The following is an 18,818-nucleotide window of genomic DNA, read 5'->3' on the forward strand; positions in this document are numbered from 1 at the left end:
AAATATATATTGTGTGTTGGAGTGTTCCAGACGCTACAGTAGCTTCCTGGAAGCCTTTTGAAAGCTTTTCAGACTTCAATCTACAAAAAAGTAAAATGTCTCACTTTGACTCAGGTGTTTTTACTTTGTGGTGTATATTAAAGTGTATTACAATACAATAATATATGCAAATAGTTCAAATACTTTACAACAATTTCCAGATATTTTACTTTCTCTCTTTTCTTCCGTTAATTCTTTGATTCCTTGAAAAATTCTAATAAAATAAAGAAAAGCACTGACCATGCCAGTTGGTTTGATTCCCATTTTTGGGCCTTAGAGAGCTGTGACAATGTTGCTGTCGGTTTCTACAACTGGTAACAACCGCACTGAATGCACAGCATTAAAAATATCAAATACTAATGCTGTATCATCACTTGATGCAATACACTGGCTAAATTAGAGCTTCTGCTCAAGAACTGAAAATGCCAGCTTTCCAAAAAGTGGTAAAAAAAATCAGGCATGCAATGACGCCTAAGGATATCACGTGTTATATGCAGGCTTACATGGCATCTGTGCCCGCAGAACTCCACGTAATTGAAGCAGATGCCATTCACAATGTTTTACACACACCCTGCCACTTGCGAGTTGGTTTATTAGACATTTTGGCTAATTGGATTATGCTTTCTGCGACTATTAAGAGTTTAGTACTCATACCACCTTTCATGAAATGCGGCAGATTTTCCCTAAAAATCTGCAAAGAAACATGGGAAAAAAGTTATTGATGTAGAGATGGAATGTGTATGTCAGTATCTTCACAGATAATTTTAGATTCTTGTTAGATCTGAGATCTGCGACAGATTTCAGGGAACTCACCTCAGACTGGCTTAAAAACAGCCACTGTATCCCACTGGGATACTCAACTTACCCCTCTAATAGAGGTAGAGAGAAAGAGAACAAGTGAGAGAGACAGAGAAAAACAGAGGATTGATTGCGACAAGTAGACCTAGTTTAATTCTTTATACTGAAAAAGCCAGAAAAGGTTTTTCCCCTCTTACATTAACTCTTTATTACCCTGAAGACACACACCGAGAAAATACACAATGCTAGGGGTGCAACGGTTCAACTTACTCACGGTTCGGTTTGTATCACGGTTTTAGAGTCACAGTTTCGGTACGGTTTGGTATGTGCTATGTTTAGGGAAAAAACTACAGTTGCATCTCAATAAATTAGAATGTCGTGGAAAAGTTTATTTATTTCAGTAATTCAACTCAAATTTTTCACTAAAAATTGTTTTTTTTATTGGTCTTATGAAGCATTCTAATTTGTTGAGATAGTGAATTGGTGGGTTTTTGTTAAATGTGAGCCAAAATCATCACAATTAAAAGAACCAAAGACTTAAACTACTTCAGTCTGTGTGCATTGAATTTATTTAATACACAAGTTTCACAATTTGAGTTGAATTACTGAAATAAATGAACTTTTCCACGACATTCTAATTTATTGAGATGCACCTGTATATTGTCAAATAAAAATAAAGAACATAAGAACAAATAATCTAACTACAAGCAACAGCACAAATAAATGCAATAGAGCAAAGATACAAATAAAATAAACAGTGATTTTCAGGTTTTTTTAGGTAGGTCTAACAGGTACAGAAATTGAATAAAGTAATCAAATGTAAAACTACATTGCATATTTGACTGCATAAATTAAAAATGATTCCTTATTAAAGTTACAAAAGTTATTCAATCAAGAGCAGTGAGAGATTTCCCTGTTGTTGCTGTTTAATTAACTTTAAGAAAGTGCTGTCACTTTCAGAGAACGCACTGATCCAGTGCACTGATACTGTTTGTTCAGCCGACTATGGCTGCGTTCCACTCCACTTTTAGACACGCACTAGCAAACTTCCCTAAGCACTTCCCCTAGGGGGAATCCCCGCTGCCATTTTGAAGTGAGTTACACTTGTGAAGTGGACGAGGGAAGTTTATATGGACAGACCCTCAACCCCTCGATTTTGACCGAGGGAGCGAGTCTGCTTCATATGCACACTTCAGGCCGCTCCATAGACCACAATGCAACACGATTGTGACGTCATCGCAGATCGCGTTTAATTTATCCCCACCTCAAACAACTCTATAATATATAAATGATTTTTTTTACATTTATAACAGCCCAAACATACCTATATACATATAGAATGCTGCACCAAACTATTGTTACACCAAAAAATATAAACAATAAATAGCTGATTCTAAGTGATCAAGGGCTTAGAATGTTCCAGTTCAGCCCATTCCAAGGGTTCCGCCAGAAGTGGGCACTCATGCAACGTAAAATCAATGACGTACATCCGAGTAAACAAGACGGAGGGAAGTTTGCGAGTGAAGGGCATAAAAAAACAGACTGGAAGGCAGCCTAAGTCTGCTAGGATACTCACCAAAACGGGCATTTTGACATAATTTTTGTGCGAATTTGTCCATTCAAGCACAATACTTCAAAGAGAGCTTAATATTTGCGCGCGTTCTGAGCATAGACTATAAAAACATGGACGTAGTGTCCGTGACGTCACCCGTAGAGCGTTTTTGAAGCTCAAAAGTGGGCGGAGCCAGCCGTCGCCATCTTGGCTGTACGTCACTCCCGGATAATCGAAAATGGGCAAAGAGGCGGGAGCAGGTTGCTGAAGCCACGCCCACCTATCTCGACGGTGGTGACAGCAGCGGCAATCCACCTGTCACTAAAGTGGCCATGCCCTTAATTACGCAGAATTTAAGGCTTAATATAATTTAAACGGATGAGTTATAAAAAAAATTCACCCCTCTCACAGTTGTCATGAAGGGCAAAATTAGCTATTATATAGACCAAAATAATTTTTTGAACCAGGCTGTAAACATGTTTTTTTCTGCTGTAAAGTTGGGCATTTTAACATGGGTAGTCTATGGGATTGACTCCCCTTTGCAGCCAGCCTCTAGCGGCCAGTCGATGAATTACAGTTTAAGTCACTTCCTTGTTGGCTTCACCAGAGAGAAGGGGAGGTTGCCTCTTGGTTCTGAGACTCGGGTTCACGCGCTTCGGTTGAGTGCACACACAGATCTTCTCACTGCGCGTGCAAGTTCGTGTCTTCTGGCTCTTTAATATTTAAACTGGCAAGGCTTAAATGAGTTTAGTTTAAACACAGATAGCAACGTGTGCTGTTCAGGTCTCACCTGCGCTATCAACACGTGATGACGGCATAAATGACAGTTATACCAGCATACAGCACTCGCATTGATTAAAGAGTGACTGGTTTGTCCATGTATTGTTTTTTTTCTCTCATCACTCTTGTTGTAATGTATTGGGAAGCCAGAATTTGTATCCATCACCAGAAACATGCATTAGCCGAACTCTAACAAACCATATTAGAAGCATTGTCAGATTTAAGTTGAACCATGGTCCTAGTGCATGCCGAACCGTGTGTGGAGAACCGTACGGTTCGATTTTTTACCGAGAACCGTTGCACCCCTACACAATGCAGATTATCAGATAGATACAAATCTCAGAACCCAATGATATGTGACTGATTCAGATTCACTAGAGCTGAACTGTTTCCTGTTTTTGAAGATCTACATTTTTTCTTATCAGAGCATCAAGATCTGCAAACAGAACCACTTAAAACCTGCCCAAGGCAGACTGAACTACTGCAGTATGGAAACACTTAACTCACTAGAACTGTTTGCACACTGCATGGTACTGCAGGACAAATTTCAGTATTTTTACATTTTCTAAAGGAAATTCAATACTATGATGTTAGGATACAGTTGGTACGGAGCTGCTTGTGGTCCCTGGACACTTAACAAGCAATTTAGAAATTCAAAGTACTTCAGTTTAAATGTTCAACTAGCATTTGAATGTATGAAAATGATGATACAAATAGGTTTATAAAATAGTCTCTACTTTAGTCTGTTTTTATCAACATTTTCATGCGTTCAAATGGTAGTGGCAAATACCTGCAGTAAAACTTCTGTCGAACATTGTCGCAAATCTGAATGCAGTATCAGATTTTCACATTCAAATGTGCTTTGCTGAAAACTCTACTTAAAGTTGCAGAGTTTTATATATTTCTGTGCCACTAGCAGCACCAATAAAAATGGCATCTGCTTGATTGAATGAAACAACATTGACTAAACCAATGCAGTAACTTTTGGGACTGTGAGGGTTTGAATCGGGTGTGCCTCACACATCCTGAAAAGTGAAGCTGCAGGCTCTTTAATCGCCCCCTGGTGGCTGGCTGCAGTACACGTCATAAACCCCGCCCTCTCCATGTAAACGAATGGGACTTGAGACAAAATAAAAAAAATTATTACACTTCCAATACAATTTTCCGAAAGATGGTTTTGGTCATTTAAAGTAGTTATCACGCTGATATATGTTCAATTGTTCGTTTTTGTGATAAGCTTGATTTTAGCTAGTAATTTTATGCTATAAAAATGGGGCGTGTCTTTATAGTTGATGGGTCTGCGGGCGTTTGGGTGGGAGTTTGATACCGCGGCTCCACCTCACGACACTACTGCGCAGACTCTGGCTCCAAATAAATCTCTACTGTGCAGACTCTGTCTCCAAATGACGTCATTTACTCAAGATGGCAGCGGCCATACTGAGATGCTTTGGCTTCACTTTTCCATAGTGGAATGAATAGGAGATACGCATCTATAGGGCCTTTCGCACCGCAGGAACCTTTTCATAGTACCAGAACTAATTGTGGAACTACCCACTTTTCGGCGTGTTCGCACCACCAGAACTGGGAGCGATTTTAGTACCGGACTGCCTTTTTCGAGAACCAAATCAGCTCCTACTCCGGAGCAGGGTCTAACCAGCACAACTGGTACTAATCGTGACGGAAGTAGACACTGATTGGCCAAACGCGTATGAAAACGCCCTCACCCGCCATGATTTAAAACGCCATGTAAACATACTGTAAGCATGTCAACTTATTTCACAAGTATGGAGAACAGCGATAGATGGACGGACGCTGAAGTGCAGGCACTTGTAGCAAATGTAGCACTGCCAGTTGTCGTTGGAGATTCTTAGTCCTCCTTTCCGTTCTTTCAATCGCTTTACGTATACGTCGACTTTCCATGTCCACTGTGAAACCCGCGAGACACAACAAAAACACAGCTCCGATCACAGCGTCCTCCATCCTCCTGTTGTTAATGTTGTTCTTCTTTGTTTCTGTTGTTGAACGCCGCGCACAAATGACGTAACTGTCGACCGGCTTACGTCACTTCTTAGTACACACTCTCGGTGCGAATGCAACCCTTTAAATGGTACTTTGTCTGTTTGGTGCCACTATAATGCAGTTTGTTTCTATACGAATGAATGAGAACAGAATCTGACCACATATAATACAGTTCAAAGGTTTGGCATCAAGATTTTTTTTTTACTTTTTTGAAAGAAATCTCTCATGCTTATCAAGGCTGTTTTTTATATAAAACATTTATATTGTGAAATATTACAATTTCAAATTAATATTTCTTAGAAAGAGTGCAACATTTGTGTCAGGACTCTTTGAGGAATAGAACGTTTAAAAGTGTAAAAGTCTTTACTGTCACTTTTGTTCAATTTAAGGAGTGCTTGCTGATAAAAGTATTCATTTAAAAAAACTTGACTGACCAATGATTTTTGATAGGTATAGCATAAATGAAAACAGAACATTCACTGAAACCTAACAGAACTCTGTCTTGTGGCTCTACAAAATGAACTGTGGTAACTGAAGACCCCATGGGCCTTTGCTGATTGGCTGAGAAAGCATCAGGAAGGGACACGTGTACAAAAACAATGAAAATCTGACCTCACAGATGGGGACAGGCAAAAAGGAGAGAGAGTTCATAAGGTCTTGCTGCAGTTTTAAGCTGAATCACCTCACACCTGTCTGGCCCGAGGGGCTTTTTTTCTCAAATTGCAGACAAATTCTCACAGATGTTATTAGACAGGAAAATGTGTGTTTCTGATTCTATTTGTCCAGTCTGAACTTGCTGAAATACTTTCATGCATAAACACAAACTGCAGCCAATCAGATGGATTCTCACACACATTCACTTTCTCAGCTCAAATCTACTCCAGATTTGACTTAGTCCATATGTCTTTTATGGGGGTCAGGGCTGCACTCTATACCTGCAGTGTGTGTTGTGCGTGTGTGAGTTTGCAGAACAGACTTCACTTCTCTACTGACCTTTCAGCCCTGTCAGAATGCAGAACAATATCCAATTTGTCTGACACACACACACACGCATCATTAAAGTCACAGAGGGTGTTTAATAGGCAGTATGGAGCAAACATGTGTGTGTTTGTCGTTAAAGAACAGTGTCGGAAATGATGCTCTATCACAATGTAGTGCCTATCTACCCAGACAGGGAAAAAAACACCTCAGGGCCTTTTCTAGTTGTGTGTCTCTCATTTAGATTTTACCCAACACACACACATATACATATAGCATGACATACATAACGTTAATGTGTCTTAAATTCAAAATATGATGATCCTGCATTGGGCTACTGATGCAAAACTTCTTAAGGGGTTTAATTTCCTCACTTAACACTCAGTTAAGTAAGACTGAACATGTCTGGTCTGGTGGAAAACTCTTGACACATGGTTTTGTCACGGGTTTATGGTCTGAAGTGCAGGACTCTGCTGCATACCTGAGCATGAGTCTTTCCCGACGGTAGCTGATGACATCATTCAGGAGTCCACAAGCTTTCGAGGAAGGAAAAAAAAAGAAACGCGGGAAAGTTTTCCAGCAGCCGCGTACGGGGTCTGTTATTACCATTTTTGGGCAGACTCGCTCCCTGACAAGCCCAGCCCAAACCGCAGCAGATTCCAGCACTCGTTCTTTTTTCCTCCCCGTTTTCCAAGTGGGAGGAATAGAGTGTGCGAGCGACAAATGTTTCACTCATATTTCAAATAGTTTTTTAGACTTCTGTGCAAAAAATTACATCCGAGACATTTTTATAAACACCCCCTCCCTCAACTAACGGTCTACCGGAATGCGTTAACGGAGCTGGCATGGGCCTAGAGTTGGCAACCGAGAACCGGTTCTTAATCAGGACCGTTAAACATACCGGAACCGAGCGGTTTTCATTACGTTTGGTTCTGTTAACGTTACATTCCACTGCTGATGAGCACTGAACACCGTACTAAAATACTCTGACAGTGTTTTCTAGCAACTACTGTTCACCGCAACACCGCTACTGGGAATCAATCTGTATGGTGCAATTCCCGAGCGGATGACTCTTATGAACCGGTTCCTTTGAAGTGAATCATCGAGGTACGTTTCTCAAGAAAACAACTCCTATGAACAAATCATTTTGATGAGTCAAAAAGAATTCTGAATCATTATAAGAGGTGCCTAAATTAATCTGAATCACTTTGTGAACCACAAATTATTACTTGCGAATGCGAAATTAATCCAGATTTGCTTTATGCTGTACTTGTGAGACTTAGTCCATGTAGTTACTGGCTAGTTATTCACATGACAGCGTGTAGTTAAAATACATATTTTATGTTCTGTTGTATTTGGAAAAGCGTAAACAGAACAACATTTTATTACAGTTGTTTGCTATTTGTTATATCTGTTCTGTTGTAATCAGGCGTTACATCATCATTTGGCAACAGAGGACAGTAAATTTTCTTTCAGAAGATGCTTCCTCAAAAGTACTAAAGAACCGTTGGGGAAATGGAACCAGAATGATTCTCAAGTCTACATGGGTCACACGTTTAAGGGGCAAACAGGGTCTGCGTGCCGTGACCGTCAATAAAGTGAGCTCGTGCTTTCTGCGAGCGCAGCGGATCATATGAGCCGCATCCACAGAGCAAGGGCTGCTGTCGCTGACATCTGTTGCGCGCGGTGAGGAGAATAGGTGGGCGCACGGTGTCCGGTGATCAGGGTAACGGATCGTTTGACTGGGGGCGGGCCGTCACAACGCTCAAATGAATGGACAGACGGAGGGGTGAATAGGAACATGCGCAATCCCGCAACAGATGTTCCTTAAGTTTCTTATAATGAAAGCTGATGCTTTAGGAATACGTACAATTTATAGACTTTTGATTTTATGTACTCGCATGTTTTAAGGGAAACAAATATTATAACGTTGCACACAATATAAATAAATGCATGTATGTGTCGCAGTGCAAAGCCTATTTCACAGGCAGCCCATAATTAAATATCCATATTTCAATATGTTTTTTTCTTCTTCTGCTTTGCAAGTTCCCTTTGCACCGTTGGTGTGGAGAGATTATAGAGCGTAACGTTACCTTTCGCTGTTGTTTCTCCCAGGCGGGGTCAAGCAGCAGATCCCGGTCCCAGTCATCTTCCTGCTGCCTATAGTCGTTCTCTCCTCCGTCATAGTGATCATGATGTTGTTGATGGTGGTGATCCATTCTGAGCTGCTGTTCCCGTCTCTCTCCGGTCCTCCGGTCTCTCTCTCTCTTAGTGCAAAGCCTATTTCACAGGCAGCCCATAATTAAATATCCATATTTCAATATGTTTTTTTTCTTCTTCTGCTTTGCAAGTTCCCTTTGCACCGTTGGTGTGGAGAGATTATAGAGCGTAACGTTACCTTTCGCTGTTGTTTCTCCCAGGCGGGGTCAAGCAGCAGATCCCGGTCCCAGTCATCTTCCTGCTGCCTATAGTCGTTCTCTCCTCCGTCATAGTGATCATGATGTTGTTGATGGTGGTGATCCATTCTGAGCTGCTGTTCCCGTCTCTCTCCGGTCCTCCGGTCTCTCTCTCTCTCTCTCCCACAGAGCGCTGCAGTAAACACGTGAGCACTTAAAACGATGGGCACTAAACTAACGCCGCTGCCTCGTTTTCCCCTGCCCCGTTCACTCTCCCCAAAGTCCGTGTCTCCTTGTCTTTCTCGTTCTGTCCGTTTTTTTCACGGCCGCTATCCAGACTGGCGAGTAGGCAGAACCGCCAGCACGAGCATCGGCAGCAAAAACTTCACAGTAACGGAAAAAAAGAAAAAGGACGACGCAGGGCGCCTGATTGGCTGGTGCGCAAACCCGCCCACTAGAAAAAGCTCCGAGGTGATTGGCTAATATCGCTGTCCTTTAATAGGTTTGGTGTAGGTTGTCTGCATGGACGTAGGTAATGGAAAAGCTTTCAGGGATATTTGTGCCACTTGAATTAATTGCAGAAGGAATTTATGTTTGCATTAATTTATTTAATGATTTTTTTAAATAATTGTATTTTAAGTCTTGGTCTTATAAAATAATCCTTTAATGTTTTCTCACTGCCCTCCAGATGACCACACCCTAAGTTGTTTTATCTCACCGTGTCTCAGGTAACAGCGCTCATGTTCTTCTTTTAGGGTGGTGGAAAGTTGTGGGGGATACAACCAGAGGCGTCATGCCCATTCAAAGTGACACACCGGCGTGATTAGAACGTTCAGTGCGTCACATCATCAGCTGCTAAATTTAAATGTGCGTTCGCTGGCTGGCGCTGAGCCAGAGACAGACGCGTTTTTACAGCGCTGCGGATTATAACCAATCACACACCATGCTGTTGAGCTTATGAATGCAATGACCAATCAGAGGTGTTCAGATGAGTCATCGCTAAAATGCCGGTGTTTTCTTCACTTGCTCGCTGACTGAATACCTCTTTCTGGCGAATTCTCTAGTCAGAAACAACAAAGTGCAAATGTGTGTACTGATCTGTAAGATATTACTTTCATAGTGTAAACCGCTTCAGTGATTTTAATGGGAGTTTTTGAGAGTGCTTGAACTAGACTGTCAGTGAAAATGTTCTTTGATAATGTATGTTCTTTGCTCTCTTTTTGTACAATGAAAGTGTTATGATTAGTAGCCTAACTTCCAATGTTTTTATTCACATTAACTTTCAATGTTAAATTCACATTAAATATAAACTCAGACGCCCCTGGATACAACATCCAAAGAAATCTCACATCAGTATGTTAATTACTAGTATCCCTGCTAGAAAATCAGTATTAAGCAGGTTTCTGCTTGTCCAACTGCTCATTAACTAGACCACCTTGGACTAGCAACAGATTATCTACCAGTTTGTCATACCAGTTTGTGGTTGTCAAGCTGGTTATTGGAACATGGTAGCTTGATCACCAAATAATGACCGGCTTGCACCAGCTAAAAATGTATTCCAAAACACAGCTACCATCTTAAGCTGGAATTTGCCAGCAGGGTAATAAACATATGAAACTTTCACACCATTATAAATTATGGGAATAGATAAAAGACTGAAAGTGAAAGCTGCCGCTGCTTCAGATCAAGGCCATATGTGGTCAGACCTCTTCCATAAAGAAGTCTGCCTGCACTGGCATGGGATATCCCTCATATTCATCACTTCTAACCAGGGGAAGAAAGGCTGTGAAGTTTAAGATTATGAGATTTCCTCTCTTGAATCCTTGTGGTTATTTCTGGAACAGGATTGAAATGATTAGTTCTGTTTATTCAGGGCATGTTTGAACAGCCATTGCGTGATCTGACGCAAACAGATGTTCACCTTGTGAGTATTTGATGCTCTGCATCAGCTGAACAAGGGTCAGCAGTTCATTTCTGTGATGTACAGCCTGGATCATCTTACTGACTTGTCACTACTCACCCAACTGTATTGCATACATTAAAACATATGCATATTGACACTTCACATGCTTATTCTGCAATCTTGAACTCTTGTTTTGTCTCTAATTATGCTGTTACTTTTGCACTAACTTTTACATTTATATCTCTTAAATTGTATATATATAATGTTGTTTATTAATGTTATTCTATTTATTTATTGTATTATATACATTGTTATATGTGCAGCCATCCGTCTGTCTATACTAATGAAAAAATGTGTTATCCTGTCAGGTTTTAAGCGTCCAAGAATTTCAGTATATATGACAATAAATCTTGAGCTGTGATCTTTTGTTTTTACTTTTTGTATTTTTTTTATACTGTACTTTACAATATACTGTGTTGTACATTATACAATAACATGTATGCATTGTATTGCAATAGTCAAGTCAAGTCACCTTTATTTATATAGCGCTTTTAACAATACAGATTGTGTCAAAGCAGCTTTACAGTAGCAAGATAGGAAAATAGTGTGTCAATGCAAAAGAACAATAGTAAACACTCAATTTTCAGTTAAAGGCAGTTCATCATTGAATTCAGTGATGTCATTGTCCAGCTCAGTTCAGTTTAAATAGTATCTGTGCAATCAAGTCCTCGATATCGCTGGGAATTAAGTGTCCCCAACTAAGCAAGCCAGAGGCGAAAGCGGCAAGGAACCAAAACTCCATCGGTGACAGAATGGAGAAAAAAACCTTGGGAGAAACCAGGCTCAGTCGGGGGGCCAGTTCTCCTCCGGCCAGACGAACCAGCAGGTTGATCCATGCTGCAGCAAGAGGGCTCATCTATAACAATAATAATAATCTATAAAAATGTATAACAATAAAGCACCCTGATCCTGTCACTTTTGTCAGAGCTGTCAAACTTCACACCATTACATCACATCAAAGTCCTGCCTCCATCCTCCCAGCATTCCGAAGAAGGCTGTTGTGTGGGACTGAATGCCTCTGCCATGTAGGGTAAAGCCCCCTCCTGATGAACAGAAGTTCCCCTCTGCAGAGGCTAAACAACCACAGAGGCTGTCCCTCTCTGGCACTCACACCTTCATCATTTATATAGCGCTTTACCGTAGATTTATATTGTTTTCACATAAAGATAGTTCTGACTATTACAAACTAACCTTAACCCAAAAGAAAACTATTTTCATAATATTAAATTGCATAACATATCTGTCTGTCGGTTTTGCTTTGCTTGTCTCTGTTTGAGTCTCCATTTGAGGACCTAAAAGAACGATTCATCTGATTTAGCAAAATTCTAGGAACATTCTTCAGCAATTGTATCCCTAAAAGTACGACTAGGTCAGAAGCACACTCGTGCTGTACGCACCCACACTGTAGTCTGGAGCGCTCTTCCATATATGGACAAACTTCCAAGCGGCGAATGTTTGGGAAAGTGACGTCACGGGTTAGGCGCACAGACAGTGAGATCTTATTCTCAACTCAACGCTGCTTCTTAATCAAAGCAGTACAATTCTCGCCAACTTAAATGAAACATTTGTTCAACTTATGACAAACTTATTTATGTGTTCGCCTCCATTATATTTCGCTCACACGTTAAGTTTTTTTCTGGTTGGCATATGAATAAACAGAAATGTACCCAGGAAACGACCGTAAAGCTATTCAGCATGCCTGTATTAGATCTTTAACGTTCTCAGACGATTTAAAACAGCACCAGTGTATCTGCTTTGTCAGTTTGCGGAATTCAGATCACCAAACTTGGGAACTTTTGACCTAGGAGTATGTAAACAGGAAACACTTTCTCCTGAAGCAATTTAAAGGAGCAAATCATTTCTTGTTCCTGTTTCTTTTGGAGTTTTAACCAAGCAGTGTTTCACAATAATAGGCTATCCCTCAATATTTAAATACATAAAATGTATCTCATATATGAGAATGATTTCTGAAGGATCACGTGACAGTGAGGACTGGAGTAATGGCTGCTGAAAATTCATCTTTGTCATCATAGTAATAAACAACTTTTTACAATATATTCAAATAGAATGCAGTTATTTAAACATGGTAATAATAATTGTAAACGTTGACTAGCACTTTCACACAAAAATAAAGCCTTAAAGCAGCACTATGTAACTTTTGGCGCTCTAGTGGTTAATAAATAGAACTGCACACATCCCGCGGAAGAACATTCCAACCGAAGCTACTTCTCTAAGTTTATGTCTATGGCGATTCACGCAGGTTTGTGTTACTCCGCAGCGGTGGCGACCCGACCAGGCTACAATAGTCCAAATATAAGTACTTATAAGTGTACCGTAGTGATTCGGAATAAGACAAAAACGCGGGTTTGGAAGATGAATTCATGATGTACTCACTCATTATATACATTTTGCAAATTGTGAACATAGAAAAAGTTACATAGTGCTGCTTTAAAAACATGCCACACACATAAAGATGGTAAGTGGTTCAAATGTCAAAGTGTTTGGATGCCTCATTTAGCATTAAATGGCATTTTGAAAATATAGTCTTTTTGCAGTCCTTGGTACTCAAAAGATCTAGTGAATCTGCTTTAAAGATCATGAAGATTGACTTTGGGATTAGTCAGATAAATGTTTACACTGGAGCTCAACATTCAGCTATTTATCTACTCAGAAATTATTCAAATGATTCATATGTCATCTAAACATCTACATAACCGCTGACATTATCAACACCAGCATCAACAAAACTGCGTAGAGTGTGTGTAGACAGGCAGGAGCACAGTTTATTGAATCATTTTACTAAATCCAGTCACACTTTTCTCTACTAGAGAGAGAAATGATGTCTGTTAAATGACCAAAACAAACTCTATAATCCACTACAGTGGGCTACCTCCTAAATTCAAAGAGCCCATTTCAAAATTTCAATTTCCACCAGACACACACACATACACACACACACACACATTGCGAGATATTTCACAACAGAATGTCTAATTTACATGCATAGCTCCAACATGGATCACACAAACACTCCCTCACTCTCTCACACACACAATTAAACACTTTAGAAAGTCAAACTTTCTATTTTCTTCATTTTCACACTAGCACACAACTTATTCTTATTTTCTTCTGACGTGAAACATTAATGAAGCACAACAGGTAGACCATGTTATGGAGGGTGACTGTTCATATGGATGATCTCTGGAGCAGTTTGAAAGCATTCTGGCTATAATCCGGCACAAACTGGCACTACCACCCCCTGCCCCCCTTGAGTGTGAAACTCAACAGTATCTAGAGCTGTTGTCACAATGTTCCTGATAAGATGCTGACTGCCTGGATGAAGGCAAACCCTGTGAAATATTATCTCAGTTTTGAATAGCCTATTTGATTTAAAAGTATAAGAATAACCAACCCCCTCATGATTACAAGGACTTTAACAAGGCATGAGGGTACAAATCATTCATTTCCTGTTGAAAACAGAGTGTGTTACAGCTTATTCAGACAGACTGAGAAGATGAACAATGGTACAGGATAGAGAAACCAAAACACAATCGGGTGCTGACAGCTGAGCAAAAACATCATCATCCTTCTGTCGCCTCACCCTCCCACACACAAAATTATATTTACTTTAGTATCTCTTTATAAATGTCCGATAAATTAAATCAATAATAATAACTAATTGATCATTTTTTTAAACAATGCAAATTATTAAATGGCATATATGCCACATAAGCAGAAAGAAAATGTGTCTTTTATTGTCCTTTTATTGTCATAAATATTGTCTCCAAGCAATTGATTTTTGGGGTATTTGATTTTATTTTATCATTTGATTTTATTTTATCTGTATTCTGACTATATAAAACATGGTGATACATTTAAAATTAAACAGTTATTTAAAATACATTATCTTTCTGAATTATTGCTCTTACCTAGAGAATTCATAATCATCATCACAGTAGTTGTTAATAATGCACAAGATGTCAAGCCTTGTATGCATGAACCCTTGATTTCACAGGTGAGTAAAACTGGCCTGTGTTGTAAATTTAGAGGAACAGAACGCAATTCTAGAGATGATTCACTTTAAAGGAGGCGTCATGTGAGGACAAATCACACTTCTACATGAGATATGAGAGGGTGTGTCTTAGTAACCGTACTCATGAATGACATCAGCCAAACAACTGTCAATCAGCAATTCCAGTACTGCGCTTACCATTGGGTGGAGTTTCCTTATCGTGTTCAACAACAGAGAGATGATTCCATTTATGGCTGCCCTGAACTTTTCATCGAGGCAATGAGCAGTGTGGGGAGTGGAAAAGCTGTAGTTCATTTCCTAAAGGGAGACCTGTTCCTCATCCGCAGGCTTTCATTAAACAAAAACTACAGTGATTCTGTGAATTCTCTGAATGGCGTCAATTGAATCTGTTCAGCATCAGCCACAGGAACTTTTCTGCAGTTGTTTTGTGTCAAACTCAATAACTACATTTTGATTCACAGGGCTCCAACAAAGGGTTCACTGCTCTTTGCAAAACAATCAGGGGATGTCTGTAAGATTTCAACTTTATCTGACACAATTAGTTTGTTAATTTTATTTATTATTTGATTGGTCTGCAATGTCATCAAACAGACAACACCTGAGTCACAGATTAGGGGCTGACAATGATGACATCATATGCCTCTCTCTCTCTCGCTCACACACACACACACAAACACACACACACACACACACACACTACCCTCACCAAGGATGCATTTATTTGATTAAAAATAACCTACAGTAAAATCATTAATATTGTGAAATATTTTTAGAAATTAAAACAATTGTTTTCTATATTTTAAAATGCAATTATTCCTGTGATGACAAACCTGAATTTTCCCGTGGAAACATTTTAAAGGATTTATCTATGAACTGAAAGTTAAAAAGAACAGCATTTAACCATGTAACCCATGTAACAAAAAAAAGTCTGTCACTTTTTATCAGTTAATCCATCCCTCCGAATTGATTTATTTCAGAACAAATCTAAGATGGATGGATGGATAGATAGAAAGCAGGTATTTTAAGCTTTTAAGGTGCCTTTTAAGCACCTTTATTTTTAAGAATGTAGATAGGATACTATATGTATTTAAATTAATATAAATATTAATATAAATCACTAATATTAATAATTTCTATGAGGGCTATATGAAAATAAATATTATTTAGTTATCTTACAATATGCACACTTTTCTTACTGGTTAGCAAAGTCACATATTATAGTACACAATAACTTCATTTGAGGTTAATTAAGCTGCATGCAAAAATTGCTGTAAACCAGATGCCAAACTTTGTGCAGTACTGAGGTAGTGAGCAATGACTTATGGGTAAATTTAGTGTCCTTTGAGTATAAACTCTCCCTGCAATTTTGAATCTCACTTTAGTGTTGACCTCAGTTTAGACATGGCAGTGCATCAGAGGTAAAAAACTATATAAATACTGTTCAGTTTCTTGCACAGACCGATCGTTTCATGTCTTTACACAACAATGTATCGTCACGAGCCGCAGGGTTTAATTTGGTTTTGTTTGTGTATGTTTTTTTTACTCTCAAAGCCTTGATTCCCATTCACTTGCATTATAAGACTGACAGACTGCAACGGTTTGAGTTAAAAATCTTCGTTTGTGTTCTACTGAAGAAACAAAGTCACCTACATCTTGGATGCCCTGGGGGTAAGCAGATAAAACATCCAATTAAATTTTTGGTGAACTATCCCTTTAAAACACCCGATTTAATAGAATTTGCTAGGGACTAGCAATCAATCGACTGTAGAGAAAGAGTTTAAGACAACAAGTCCTGCATTGACCTACAACATTATCATATATGCTCTCATTAATCTTTCCCTTGGCCCTTCAAGCTGTTCCATTAGACAGATGGAGAGCAGATACCGATGCATCACCATGGTGACGATTCTCACATCGGAATATCCTAGAACACTCACAGAAATGTTTGATGATGATTAGAATCATAGATATGTAAAGATAGATTCCACATTCGACTGCTCCAGACACGTCCACACGTCCGCCATCTTGGAACGGTCAATAGCCCCTTTCACACATACAGACTTTACTGGTAAATTACCGTTAAGAGATCATGTGTGAACAGGACCTTTTAAAAAAAAAAAAACGGTAAATTCGTTCCGGCAATTTACCAGTATGAGCAGTTTTAACTGGTAATGTCCTCTGTGTGAACGCAGAACGAGGTTACTGGTATGAGCACATACAAGTTCAGAACACGCTGACATAAGACATCTACTCTGGGCCAATGTTTTTATACAGTCTATGGGGCCAATCCAGAGCCGTTGTTCATAACATTCTGATGCAGATGATGCATTTACTCCGGCGATGTCATTCTTTTTTTTCTATTTACCAAGAATATTGGTAACACTTTAGTGTCCAATTCTCACTATTAACTAGTTGGTTATTAGCATGAATATTACTGGGATATTGGCTGTTTATTATTACTTAAAAAACACATATTTGTAGCATTTGGACCAATCAGACACACAACTTTTTGTTATATTTAACAAATAATATCTAACGCCCCCTCACCTAACCAAAGGGCCAATTACGAGGGTCTATGGATCCTTCCCCCGAAATGCACCTAACACCTCAGAAAGGCAGAACAGGCCTCTGGTTCCATGGCAACCAATGCTGATATCACTGGTTTTATTGCCTAAAGGAATGCGGGCAGAGAAATTTCCTCATTTTCCTCATAGGAAAGACACATAATTCCCAGAGAAATGGACTGTTCTCTAATTAATTCATAGGAAAACCTTTCTTTGATTGAATACACATATCCTTCAGGTCATTGTGTATACCATTACTGTTCTTGTATATTGTCTGTTGTAATGTATGGTGTTTTATGCATGTTATACGCTACAAGCTTTGTAGAATTGTACAGTAAGAAAGTTATTTCCCTTAACCAGGAAATTAACGTTCTTAGAATTGACAAGACAGTTGACCCTGAGAGGTCAGCTAAATATCTACAGCGGATCTAAAATATTCATAATTAATTATAACTAGTTGTGGTTAATTATTCATATTTCCCATGAGCTGATTCGTTACATATTAATGTCTTATTCTGCAAGACATTCTAAATCCTTAATCCTACCCAATTCTTAAAATTAACAACTACTTTACTAAGTATTAATAAGCTCTAATTAGGACTATATTGAGGCAAAAGTCATAGTTAATAGTTAGATAATAGTGAAAATTGGACCCTAATTTACTGTAAAGTGTGACCAGAATTATTTATGTAGTTATCTCTTATTTATTTGAAAGAATTAAAAGAACCGTTTCATGTCTAATTTGTACAGTAATCTAATTACACTGTTGAAGATGTAATTAGTAACTAGTAATCAATTGCTTTTTAGAGTAACTTACCCAAAACTGTATACCGGTAAAGTCATTACGATAATTTTACGACAATTTACTGGTATTACTGTGTGAAAGGGGCTAATGTGTCGTCACTCACAATAAAAAAAAGAAAGCATACCATTGTGCAGCCTCTGGCTGTAAAACCCCCCGAAATTTAAATTCATTAAGAAATAGGATAAACTTTTGCAGGTAAGAATGTGTTGTTTTTTGTTTTTAATGTGTATTAAAGGGGTCACATGACGTTGCTAAAAAATAACATTATTTTGTGTATTTGGTGTAATGAAATGTGTTTATGCGGTTTAAGGTAAAAAAAAACATAATTTTCCACATACTGTACATTATTGTTTCTCCTCTATGCCCTGCCTTTCTGAAACGCGTTGATTTTTACAAAGCTAATCGATCTGAAAAGCAAGGTGTGCTCTGATTGGCCAGCTATCTAGTGCGTTTAACACACCAAAGAGAAAGGAAAACTTGGAATGGCATCATATGACCCCTTTAACGCAATATTACAGTTTTTTAAACTGTAGTGCCTGTTAAATGTTGCGTTAGCTAATGGCTTCATCTTGTTGTATTTGGTTATTTTAGCAAAATCATCTGCTGAAGTCTCCTACAGATATAGATATTCATACATGCGTATAACTAGAGTTGCAGACAGGCAACTTTCATATACCGTTTACGTATAGCGGCTCATAGAAACAGATGCTAATAGGGCATCTACCTATACATATCTATGATTAGAATGGCAGACGATGAGGAAAAAGGGACATAACAAGAGGGTTTCTATGGAAACACTGGAACAGAACTTTAATGCACAACTCTCATTGAGCTGCTGCTCAATGAGGTTACCATGGAAACACCCCCCCCCCCCCCCCCCCCCCCCCCCCC

At 39.0% G+C, this 18,818-nt stretch overlaps 1 protein-coding gene across 4 annotated transcripts in view; it reads right to left on the bottom strand.

Annotated features, from left to right (window-relative positions):
• actn1 (actinin, alpha 1) overlaps positions 1-8,945 on the bottom strand; it is a 42,655-nt gene extending 33,710 nt beyond the window's left edge. For all 4 annotated transcript variants that reach the window (XM_016295604.1, XM_016295605.1, XM_016295603.1 and 1 more), the window contains exons 1-2: positions 8,722-8,945; positions 8,260-8,416 (exon numbers count right to left, since the gene is read on the bottom strand). In XM_016295604.1, coding sequence (XP_016151090.1) covers positions 8,260-8,385 — 126 coding nt within the window. In that variant the 5' untranslated portion in view covers positions 8,386-8,416; positions 8,722-8,945. The remainder of the gene's footprint in view (positions 1-8,259; positions 8,417-8,721) is intronic.
• Between the last annotated feature and the right edge of the window lie 9,873 nt (positions 8,946-18,818).

The sequence above is a fragment of the Sinocyclocheilus grahami genome, unplaced genomic scaffold (genome assembly GCF_001515645.1).
Source record: "Sinocyclocheilus grahami isolate Dianchi unplaced genomic scaffold, SAMN03320097.WGS_v1.1 scaffold338.1, whole genome shotgun sequence".
Taxonomy (NCBI): Eukaryota; Metazoa; Chordata; class Actinopteri; order Cypriniformes; family Cyprinidae; genus Sinocyclocheilus; species Sinocyclocheilus grahami.